General features: G+C 46.4%; 1 protein-coding gene across 1 annotated transcript in view; it reads right to left on the reverse strand.

Moving 5' to 3' along the window:
* Positions 1–12,789, reverse strand: part of LOC119436382 (sushi, von Willebrand factor type A, EGF and pentraxin domain-containing protein 1) — a 696,898-nt gene that overhangs the window by 224,646 nt on the left and 459,463 nt on the right. The window contains exon 5 of the mRNA XM_049657392.1: positions 2,625–2,804. Within this exon, the coding sequence (XP_049513349.1) occupies positions 2,625–2,804 (180 nt within the window). The remainder of the gene's footprint in view (positions 1–2,624; positions 2,805–12,789) is intronic.

A 12,789-nucleotide genomic window follows, 5' to 3' on the forward strand; every position in this document is an offset into this window, starting at 1 on the left:
TTTGTAGGACAATAAACCTATCGCGAAGTTTATGTTCAGAAAGACAGGTTCGAGTTGCAACAACTATTGGGGACATTGCTATCTAGTACGACAGGAATACATCATTTCTGAAATAAGCAATATGAAAAACGTCTTCAATATTTTCAACAATTGACGGAAGAATCTTGACAAACAGAGCTCCGGTGCACATGAGACCGAATCAACGCCAACTGCGTGGCATATGCCGTAGATGAATGCTCTTAATTTGTTGGTTTCATGCATGCTTGTCTTTCTCGTAAATATTTATTTATTTATTTATTTATTTATTTATTTATTTATTTATTTATTTATTTATTTATTTATTTATTTATTTATTTATTTATTTATTTATTTATTTATTTATTTATTTATTTATTTATTTATTTATTTATTTATTTATTCAAGAACCCTAAAAGCTCGAAAGGCATTAAATAGGGGGGACACAATCATGATTAAAACATAGTAGCGCAACTTCCGAACATACAGAACTAAGCATAAACACAAACTCAATCTATAGAGAAAATATTGAATTGCAACAAAACTGTAATGTGACAAATGATCAATAAATATGCCACTATAACAGCGATTTTTTTTTTATTTTTTTTGCTTAGCACTTCAGACATGATATACAAATGCGTCGTATACATGCGATGCCGTATACAGTAATACAACTATGCACGCATACACCATTTTACAGTCTCAATGGCCGTTGGTTTGGCCGCCACTGGGCCGTTAAGGGCACGCACTAGCACAACTGAAGACAGCTGAGGCACAGTGTATCCTTACACGAGCTGTAAAGCCAAGCTACAACAACAAATTTCCAACGAATTTTCGGTGCGGTACACGGCCGGCGTGAATACACGGCGAGTTTCATTGACGTCTATAAATCACAAGATTCACTCAGCTCGGGTGAGTTTCGAGCGTGGCTCGAATGCTCCAGGCTTCGGACGCTAAATGCGCCGTGCAGGTGGTCGCCGTTCTGGAGCCACTTATCACAGCTCTTTACATACTGTAAATTCTTTTTCTTGGCGTTTGTGCTGCTCTCGTAGGAGCCGCCCACATACCAGCCTCTTCTTAGCGCTTTTTTTTTTTTTTTTTGTGAAATTTCACTTGAAACAGCACGGGACCCCATCTAAGATCGGGAACCCGGTGGCACCTTGGATTACATATCTAAATGACATTTTGGGGCTTTCAAGGTAATAATGAGAACTTGCTTTCACTCGCCTCGGGCATGCCATCCTCGACCTTCATCACACCTTTGCGTCCCCGTTACTCCTCCCCCTGTGCAGAGTGGCAGGCTAGAGCGCGCTAGTTCAGGCCGACCTATCTGCCTTCCTTCAAATAAGTTCTCACTCTCACAAATTCTGGATTCGGGCTGGACTCTGAACACAGCTCACGCTTTTACGTAAATTTTGCAAAACGCAAACACTCGTTTTCGCTTTTAAAAGCTTCCTATAGCAGGTTTAAAGTTGTCCTTCGGTTTGTACACAATTTGCGGAGACCATGTGCGCCGTGCCCGAGACCACAAATTTTCTTTTCTTTTCTTTTTCTTTTTTTCTCTCTTGCTACGCGAGCTATCTCCGCCGTCGGCGTTCATATTTGGCATTGGCAAACTTCGGCGCCGAAAGAGCTTGGCCCGGCGTCCTTCGCGTCGTTCTTTACAATGCCCCAAATACGCCTGCCGACGCCAGGTGGCGCCCACGCATGAAATGGGTTAGAAATACGTTCTTTGTTGCTCTGGCTTAAAATCCGAACAAGTGGGCTTCTTCGTCTTTTGTTTATTTGGCGTGTAAAAAGGACAATAGAAATGTCTCGCAATTTACAAAACGAAGCCTAAAAATACTTCCGGTTTCGCAATGGACTGAGAGAAAATCAGAAAAGGAAAGGTAGGGAGGTCAACCAGACGAGCGTACGGTTTGCTACCCACCGGGGTTAAAGAAAAAGGAAAAATAGAAAGAGGGAGAGAGGGAACACTGCGCCCTTCACACGCAGTAGAATGCTAGGGGGGCTATGAACTGTCAGTGAAGCCGGTGCACTTGAAGAACTACCGTAGCGCACTAATAGCTTTCTGTGCCGGTGACGGGTACGTGTGGCCAGGGTTCTCATCAGCTTTGAAATAATCCGCAAAACTTAGTAGGAGAAAAAGAGAATGACCGGGTGCTGTAGCGAAGCATTACAGCTTTCCCCATTGCAGAAAAAAGCTTTTGGCATCCAAGTAATCACACTTTTGTAATAAAAATCAGCATGTAGATGACACTGCAGACCATATATGTGTGACGTTCACGCATGCGGAGCGTTACTTCTATTTGAACGATCAAATGAACGTACGCATTCAGGTTGAGTGCCGCAGAAAGCGCACTTATTTTCGCACTAGAGTTGACTGCAAACACGTGCGACCGGAAGCTCTCTGGGGCCTCAGACGAACGGCTACCACGTCGCCTGCGACAATGCCTCGCCACATGGTCGATCAAGCCAGTGCGATAATAATTAAAGAACTGCACATTACGGTTAAGGCAAATGGCAACAGGCATTTGTGCTGAAACCTAACGTGCTACAGCTGCAGGTGTTCATGCATCTACATCGTGGGTAAAAGGCGTGACACTCACGTTGCTTCTTGCACTCGGGCGCTCGGCCGCTCCAGCGACCGTCTCCCTGGCACATGCGCTCCTTGGGGCCGGACATCCAGAAATTCTCGGCGCACTCGTAGTAGACACGCGCCCCGAAGTAGTCGCCGCTCACCCGGAACTGGCCGTTCTCCAGAGGCTCCAGCTCGTCGCAGTTTAAATCTGCAATTTGTAAGAAGGGGGGAAGAACTGTTAGCGCTCGAGTAGAGTAGCTGCTAGTCACATGCTAGCACGGTCTCCGCTGCCCGTGAGAGCAACGTCCCGGGATAGAGTTAATTACTGTCAAGTGCCCATGATGTCGTGGGAGAAATAAAAAAAAAAACAAGTCTAAAAAATATTTAGCATTCAGTGATCTCTGATCGCTTCGTTTGCGCTTCCGCCCCCCGGGTGCTGGTGAGTACACCCTTGCCCGTCGTGCGCTTATAAAAGGAGTAGCCGGCGCCAATTAAAGGCGTCAACATCTCCTAAATACCATATAATAAAAAAAGAACAAATGAAAGGCCGTTATGGAGCCAGGCTTCGAGATAGCAGGGGGGTACCAGATATAAAGGAAAGAAGCGGCCATACGCACGAAAATAGAAACTTTATTTTCTAGCGAAGCTGCTTCTCTCGTACGAGTGGGCTCTTCTCCCCTTATACCGTGTGCCCCAGCTAACGTTAGCAAAGCTGTTCAACCAAAGAAAATAGTAAAAAATCCCGGTGCATTATACAATTATAAGATCTACGGTGTTCGGTCACGAGATTCCAGACAATCGAATACAGCAGGTGTTAAAATCGTGTTAAAATGCTTTTTTATTCTCGTTCTTTTGCTGAACAGCTTGGCTAACGTTACCTGGGACACCCTATAATAACTATATAAAAGCATTCAGAACGAGTGGACGAACGTGCGAAAGGTTTGCTTTCGCCCAACACACACACACACGCACACACGCACACACGCACACACGCACACACACACACACGCACACACACACACACACACACACACACACACACACACACACACACACACACACACACACACACACACACACACACACACACACACACACACACACACACACACACACACACACACACACACACACACACACACACACACACACACACACACACCACACACACACACACACACACACACACACACACACACACACACACACACACACACACACACACACACACACACACACACACACACGCACACGCACGCACACACACACACAACAGCAACAGGGGACAGTGCCAAGTCCCTTTATAACTCCTCTGTGTATTTTGCCTCATTTTCACATTCGCTGGACTGGTATGGTTTTGGTGTAGGCAGGTAATTGAGCCAGAACGGCAGAAAATATTGTTATATGTTCTAAGTCTACATAAGTATTTCCATGAAACAAGAAACAAGTGGAGTAATGGAAGGTATACAAACGCAATCCAGTCATTACAGAATTATACAAGCAGGAAGTTGCAGTACATTATCTACGCAAGAAGGAGTTATATATATATATATATATATATATATATATATATAAAATAAAGAAAAAATCGTTGCATCCGGTAAGACAGTGGTAAGACGGTGGTATGACGGCGAAGACGTTGGTTTATGACAATGATGACGATGACACTATGGCAAATGCTGCGACGGCGGCGGCATTATGACAACGACGACACAACGACAATGACTGCGAATGACGACCACAACGACACGACATCACACGCCACGCTCTCTTTCGAGCTCTTAAGTTTTGTCGCAGTAAAATGTTGCATACCCGCCGTGGTTGCTCAGTGGCTATGGTGTTGGGCTGCTGAGCACGAGGTCGCGGGATCGAATCCCGGCCACGGCGGCCGCATTTCGATGGGGGCGAAATGCGAAAACACCCGTGTACTTAGATTTAGGTGCACGTTAAAGAACCCCAGGTGGTCCAAATTTCCGGAGTCCCCCACTACGGCGTGCCTCATAATCAGAACTGGTTTTGGCACGTAAAACCCCATAATTTAATTTAAAATGTTGCATGTGGCATCCACCTCCTGCACCAATTTCCACAATCTTCTACACGCGACAAGCAAATGTAGCCTAAACAAACGTGCGCAGCGTGCAATGTTATGTTTCTTTGCTCTTTTTATTTTTATTTTTTTTTACTGCGATAGCAGTTATATGGGCACTTCAAGCTTATTTCTGCCGTGGTCGTGGTGGTGGATGTGGAGTGGTCGCGGACGTCGCTGTGAGATTCCATATAAAGTCCAAAGACGGTAATATCGTTGCCGCGTGCCGTACACCGTATGTGCGAATGTATGTGCGAGAGAGAAAGGTAGGGCGTAAGCGCGCATCTTCAGTCGCGCGCGAGGCACGGGGGGGGGGGGGGGGAGGCGTTTTCTGCGAATTGATCTGCGACGTGGAAAAAGTGCGCGCCCGCGCGGGCCTCATCTTGTGCAACTTGATTCTCATCATGTGGACAAAGTGCAACTATTGCCGGTAGGTTCGCATGCGCTCTGCTTTTGGGTTTAGTGCATTGAAGCGAGAGATGGCCCAAAGGTCAATTCACTCGCTGTTGCTGCCGCGCCTCCTCACTCCAGCGTTGTGACAGCGAGGTTCCGCGGTCATTGAGCTAAATGTGTTCACGTTTACTTGTGCACGCGTTACATCGTGTTTGTTAATTCAATTCGTCAGCGAATGTTTACTAGTTTATAAGGCCGATAAAACTACTATCCTTAGTTCGTATAGTTGTCTACTAATTTGCTATCGCAATAGATGCTTCGCCTTTCGGGCGAAGCTGCGACATTTCTTTAAAGAGCTGCAGCATTAACCATAGCTTATTTTGGGCTTATGTTGAACGACGAGTCGAACTCTTGTTTTCACGTTAATTCTGTTCGTGTCAATTATTTATTTTACTGATTTCATCTCATTTCCACTAGGCTGATTAAAACATTTACATGCACGATTTAGCAGCGGAGGCGCCATATGCAGACAGGTGGTTCTAATCGAAACTTGTTCTTGGCACGAATGCCTTGGAACACCAATTAGGCGAGCACCATGCAGGGTATAGCGACTTTCATTTGGTGTTTGATACGAGATGAGCTAGGTGTACTGAGAGGATCGATTGAAAAGAAGTACACCGTAATTTTTATCGTATATTTTCTGAAAGGTGCACGAGGCAAGAACTACGGTAGCCAAATGGTCACACAGCGGCAACGTTTTCTTTAAAAAAATACGTCGAAAGTATAATAAGACTCAAGCGTGCGGGGCAAGCCAACTGCCCTCGACGAAAACTTCTAGCATGACTTACGTTCCATATCTCCCACAAATATCACAAAGTGTCCCAAACACAAGGGGCATGCTACAGCTTTTTCCCTCCCTCTCCTTTCTTTCTTTTCATCGATTAACTCCCTTCACCCCGCGTACGGCAGCGAGCCGGACGCGCGTCTAGTTGGCCTCCATATCTTTCCTTCCTTCTCCCCCCCCTCCCCCGGCCCCAACTCCTCAATATCAAATTAAAATATCTTAAAAGTGTTTCCAACCATCGTACTTGCTAAGTGTGATCATTTTACATGTGAGAAACGTGTGGTAGAGTTTGTACAACTTCTACAATGTGTGTCGATTCTCTTTTAACTGATGTCGCAGAAAAAAAGAAGAAGAAAACTTCGTCCATTATAATGGTCATAACTCCGGACCGAACAAATTTTACAGCGAGGAAAGCACAATCAGGCCTAAATTTCAATTCAGAAGAGAACTTCAATAGACTATTGCAATTAGAAGACATCTATTCAGTATTCTGTACCTAGATTCATTCCTCTAGACGTTCATAAGTGCGAAATGATCGGGCCTTTGTTGACATGTTTTTGCACAATTATGCGGAAGAGGAGACTCGTAGACCAACTAAGCTTAAACTGATACTGCATGGCCACTGCAGAAATGTCGCAATACCTCAATATCCTTTTTTTTTTGGTTACTGTTTCCTTTTTACAGTTGTACAAAAGCAACCGACAGGCAATAAGAAATGGATCAAGGCAAAATACTGTTAAAAGAGTGTATGAATATCAAAAGTGCTGCCGCATACACAGCTCGCAGTTAATTATACCTAAAAGTCACGCCGACCAAGCCGTAATTTATGCTACAGACAACGAACAAGTTTTTAAAATGCAAAATAGAAATTTGAACATTGCAGGACACTCTCCATTTGCACAACCTCTCTCCCCCTACCCCTATCGCCGTATGACTAACGAAAAAAAAAAAAAAAGCAAGAACCTGTTTCTCCCTCACTTTTTTTTTCTTTTTTTTTGGGGGGGGGGGGGATTCCGCCTGCACTATCACGATAGGAAACTAAGAAATACACCTAAAGGAATAGTTTAGAAATTGCTAAAATATTGTTCATAAAGAATGTCATACCTCGTGAAGTACACTCAAACCCTCGCTGAAAGAAAAAAAAAAAAAAGTAGAGGTGGCGAAGAGGTGCCCAATAACCGATGTGCTCTATTACGGAACAAATGCTCGCAGCTGCTAAATTGAGTTCTATTTCCTGTGTTTTTCCCTTTTTCTCGTACTGCCTCCGTCTAGCACAGTTTTGGAGCGATGCCTTTCCTCACATTTTCCCTATTTCCCCACAGAGTGAGCGATGGAGCGTGATGCAAAAAGTGAGAAAAATGATGGAAAAACAAATAGCCTACAAGGTGCGCACGCGCGCACACACCCTCTCAATGGCCACGCATACACGTCCACATTAAAAAAAATATATAACCCTTGCCCGAGCAAGCAGTACGAGAACATGGACAACGATGGAACGAAGCACGAATAAGCAAGCAGAATGGAACGCAAGAAATAACTTGTTTTCCGGAATTCCTACTCTGTCGATCATACGAGAAATTCCTTTTATATAGAGCTAGAAAACGACTCCAGGACTTAGTGGCTGTCCTTCTAACACCCGGCGGATGGAAAATTAGAAACCAAACGGCCATTCGAGTAAGACCCCTCCACCTACGGTCTCCCCGTTTTTCATTTCTCCTAAGTAGTTTTGCAATCATTTCAAAAAGACTATGGGCCCCATGCGCTCCATAGACCCGACAGACATCGAACTAAGGAATAAAGAAGGAAGCCCTTTGTAACCATAAAACATAGAAGAACAAAAAATGCTTCGAGGAAGGCGCACGAAAAGCAAGCGGAGCAACATCGCGAATCAAGAAGCGCGATGTGTAGACACATACAGCAGCACTCATTGCCCAGTAGAAGGTGCATGTTCCTGCATTTTCCTACATTTTTTCCCTGCGAAAGCCAGGCTCCTGTCCTTTCATTCTGGCCCTAGTTTTGAGCGGGAACGCCATTACCAGCGCCACAGCTGCTTATACTGCGCCTTGCTTCTGCTCTCAAATAGCAAGCACGAAGAAAGTTAAGAGAAACGAATGCACACAAAAAAAAAAAAACGAGTGTTTTCTTTCTTTTCATTATTCGGAGGGACAGGGACAAAATGTACTACACGGAAATCATGGACAGCGGCGGAAGAATTTTGACCATGTCGAGGAATGCGGAAAGTATGGGATATTCCCCAGAGGTGGGGGCGGGAGAGCGAAGGAATGGAAGGAAGAGAAATGGCGAGGCTGGGAATGCCTTTTTTCAGTTCCCCGCTCTTCACCTTTACGTCCCCGACGGTCGGACATGCCGTGTATGAGCACACAGCGTCTGCTTCGTTTTATTCTTTTGGCGCTTGTTGATGTGCTCCCAAATGACGATGTGAGCCGCTGCGAGTCCTGTTCCGCACGACGCTGACCAGAGTCAAAATTCCCCTTGTTTAATAAACTCATCACACGCTGAGTGAGCTGTTAAATGTCGCTGGTGAAAAGCGAAAGTACGCACGTGAAATATCACCAATCAACCTGATTTGCAGACAAATGAGAAGCGAAAAGGAGAGGAAAAGATTAGGAGAAAGAGAGAAAGGGAAGAGTTGATGTGTATTGGAGTCACCGACGGAACGGAATTCTCACCACGCTGACGCATACGGTCGCTCAGTCCGGTTGCCTTCAGGAATTGCAGCAGCGCACTCGAGGCCTTCTGCAGCTGGTAAATGCGAAACCATGGTCCCAATACTTTTGTTCGACGAGAACTCTCTTCCGTCTAGCTGGTTTAGAGCGGTACTGACGGCAAGCCTTTCGTCTTCAAAGGACGGGCGGTAACATATAAAATGTGTTATACAGTTTCTTCACAACCAGATTCCAATCGGCGCTTTCAGTCATTCCTAGTACGAATGAGTGTATGTAGGGCAACGCCCACCCGCGAGCGACTAAGTATTGCCTTCACTTCGGTATTAGTGTTGAGTAAATACAAGCAATAGTAAGTAAAATCAGGTGAGTGCCTCTGTAATGTCATGTCTATCTTGCTTAGGTGCTGGGCTGCATCAGTTCTTGATAAAGGTATAAAAAAACACAAAATGTGTTCCTTCGTGTGCTGTTAGAGCTGCTTCGTCGGCGAGTGCGTTGCTGGAGACACCGCAATGACGCGGCAGCCACTGAAAGACAATGCTGTGCCCCTTCGCCATCACATGGTTGTGCGCTTCTGGTATCTCCGACACAAGTTGCTCACAGGTCCCGCGATGAACAGCTGACAAAATACACTGTAGTGTCATTGAGCCACATAATATTGCCCATCAGTGAGACAGTTGTTAAAATATAATCAATGGCACCTTCGAAGGCAACAAACTCTGAACCGGTCGATGCCGTGAGGTGAGAAATTCTGTATTTGTTCTTGGTCGGTCTTGAAAGTATAATCACTCCACCGGTTGAGGTGGTCGGAAAGGAAGAACCATCAATGTATTGATCAGAGCAGAAAGCGTGCAAAAATAAGGCAGAGCCCATCTCACGATGAATCTCGGCGTCAATGCGATGAGCATTGGCGCAATGGAGCGACACATGCAGTACTGCCAAGCCGAAACACGTATACGCAGCCGGGCTCTTCTCTCGCGCTTCCCACAGCACACCATGCGGCGCCGCCACGAAGTCTGCGCGGGGCGCGAGTACGATTCCAGCGAGCTCCGGCGAAATGTTAAAGGATATTTTTTTTTTGTCACTGAAAAGCTGCACATAAGCAGTGGTGCATAATCATTTGCCCAAGTTGGCGTCAAAGAGGTTCATTGAAGAGCGGCGCATACTCAGTGTCACCTATCCAGTAATCCAAGTTGTTGCGACGGTAGGTTTCGAACTCTGTTCCCTCATAACTACAGCCCATTTGACCATGGGCAAGCCAGTGACCCAAGTTGGTGGGAAATCAATTAGACAGACCTCCTGAAAGTGCGTCAAGTACCCGAATAATAATGAAAATGGGCTTGTTCAAGACAAAAATAGGCCGATAAGTCGTTTATTATAGTCGATTATTATAAGCCATTATCGCTATTCAGCGCTTTATCCATCCGCGTCGTACATGAATCTTGATGAACCGTACTCCGACGGCAGCTGCGTATGGCGCGGTCGCACGGGCCCTATCTTGAGAGTGATCTGCGATGGGGACAGAGTGCGCCGAGTGCTGATAGCTTCGTGTGCGCTGTGTTCTCGCCACTTAGTTCACGTTGAATGGAGAGGCAGTACGAAGGTCAATTCGATCGCTGCTGCGGGCCCTATGTTGAAAGCGATCGTCTTGCGTGACGGACGGACGGACGGACGGACGAGTTTCCTCGTTGGGTAGGCATAGAAATGCTTACGCATTCAAAATAGAATGAATTCGAAGAAAAAAAGTCGCAGTTCCGTCCGAAAGGAGAAGTATCGACTGCGATAGCAAATTAGTAGACCGCTATACGAAGTAAGGATAATAGGTTTATCGGCCGTATAACTTGTAAACATTCCCTTACTAACTATATTAACAAGCATGACCTCACGCCCGCACAAGCAAACGTGAACACATCTCACTCGATAACCACTGAAATTTGCTGTCACAACGCTGAAGTCAGGAAGCGCTCAAGCAGCAGCGAGCGGGTTGACCATCGTCAAGATAGGGCCTGGGCAGCGCGCCATACGCAGAAGCCGCCGGAGTAGAACTAGCGCCGAACAAGTGAGAGACATCTAATGATGATACACTGAATGCATGAAAACGACAGCGCACGGAGAAAAGCACCGCAAAAAAATTATGATAACGCAAAAGCGGTTAAATGGTTGGCGACTCGGTTGTTTCTGCGCATGATGTACGCCATTTCGTGATTGTACGTATAAAATAGATCTAATATGCACGGAGAATATGGCGCTATTTATCAGCTCTGTCGGAATCGAAGACGAAACAAAAGAGCAGGAAAACGACAGCCACGTGTCGTTTCCTTCATGACAGCTCACATTTCTCTCTCTCTGCTGGCGGCACGTGGGGCATCAGTAGCACGTGCTACGTATGGAGGCACGCGTTGGGGAACTGGCAGCAAGTGAACCGTGCCGTCGGCTTGTGGCCGGGTACCACGGCCGTTGGCGCCGCTTGGGAAATCGGGGCGATTGCGTAGGACCCACAAGTAGCGGCGGTGGCAGCCCACCGGCCAACGCCTTCTGGGACGCACTGATAGTCAAGATGCGTCTCAGCGTGCATTTGTTATTCGGTGCCCTGCCGCCACCGCTGCTGCTTTTCTGTCACCATTCTTCTCTTTTTTCGATTCTCACTAGCGGCCCATGGGCGGAAGAAAAACTTCGGCCCTAGCCTAATGAGGAGAGGTGTTCTGCTACGTGTTGCACAAGCGCCAAGGAGACCGGTAATAAACGCAACTCATTAAGCGCTTATTCACTGAGCATCGTGCGAGTCGGAGAATGGCCAGAGGAAACACTTACCGCGCAGTTTTCTATCGATTTCTTGGAGAGCATGTTTGACAGCAGAAATGTAGATACTACATGTTGTCCTTGACACGACAACGCATTCCCATGCGCGCGCGCCCACATACGCAAAACGCACACACACACGCACACGCGCACACACGCACACGCGCACACACACACACACACACACACACACACACACACACACACACACACACACACACACACACACACACACACACACACACACACACACACACACACACACACACACACACACACACACACACACACACACACACACACGCACGCACGCACGCACGCACGCACGCACGCACACAGGCGCGCGCGCGCGAGCACAGAGACAGAGAGTGTAAGAGAGATAATTGTAGAAGCGTTGCACGCGATATCAGCCATATCTAACATTACATAGATAACGAACAAATCGTGTGAGGGCCCGTAACGCACGCACTGATGTGTTGCCCGTTTTCGTGGTTGGTCGGTAGTCGGTAGTCGGTGTTCGGTGGTCGATGGTGAGTGATCGGACTCGCGATAAGACGCCGGAGCAAAAGGCCAACACCACCTAGATAGCACAAGTCCTGTTCACTCTGATCCATGACGTCATGCAGCCTGGCCCGAAATTTCCATTGCCCAGCCTGGCGTGACGAAAGCGGTGACGTCGAAATCACCGCTGCTTACTCGGGGGCATCCCCATTGGATTCTATGGCAGTCGGGCCAGGTAACATGACGTCATGGGTCGGAGTGAACAGGCCTTGTGCTATCTAGGGGGTATTGAAAAGGCGTGTACTCTCGTGCAACGAAGTCGCGGGGCGCGTTCGTCGCCGAACGTCAACTTTATAGCTTTTTGATACCAGCGTGCATTTTCCCGTGAGCTTTGGTGTGTCTGAAGATTTAGATGCTAGTAGAGCGCTTGGCAAGGAGAACGATCGACCAATCGTTCGTTCGTTCATTGGTTGTTTCGTTCGTCCCTTCGTTCGTTCCTTCGCTCGTTCGTTCATTCGCTCGCTCACGTGTTTGTTGAATTGTTTGTTCGTTGATTCGTTTTGACTATTCGCTTACATTGACAATCATCACCGAGGGCTGCTGCACAATTTTTTTTTATTAGAGTCGGTGAATCTACTAGAAAGGAGCCTCGTATGGCAATGTCTCGTCCATAATAGTAAAAAACAATGAAATTAAAGACGATTATACGAAAAATAAAGGAGATGAATGCATTGTTAAATGGTAAGAGAGAGAAAAACTACGTTAAAGGTGTGAGTACAGTTCCAAACAAGCCTAAAAATGATCCATAAAAAGAAGGTATATGAACACCATAGATAGTAAGTTCTGCCCTCAGTGATCGTGTAGGATCTTGTGTTAGTTTAGAGGC

This window comes from Dermacentor silvarum, chromosome 1 (genome assembly GCF_013339745.2).
Source record: "Dermacentor silvarum isolate Dsil-2018 chromosome 1, BIME_Dsil_1.4, whole genome shotgun sequence".
In the NCBI taxonomy this organism is placed as follows: Eukaryota; Metazoa; Arthropoda; class Arachnida; order Ixodida; family Ixodidae; genus Dermacentor; species Dermacentor silvarum.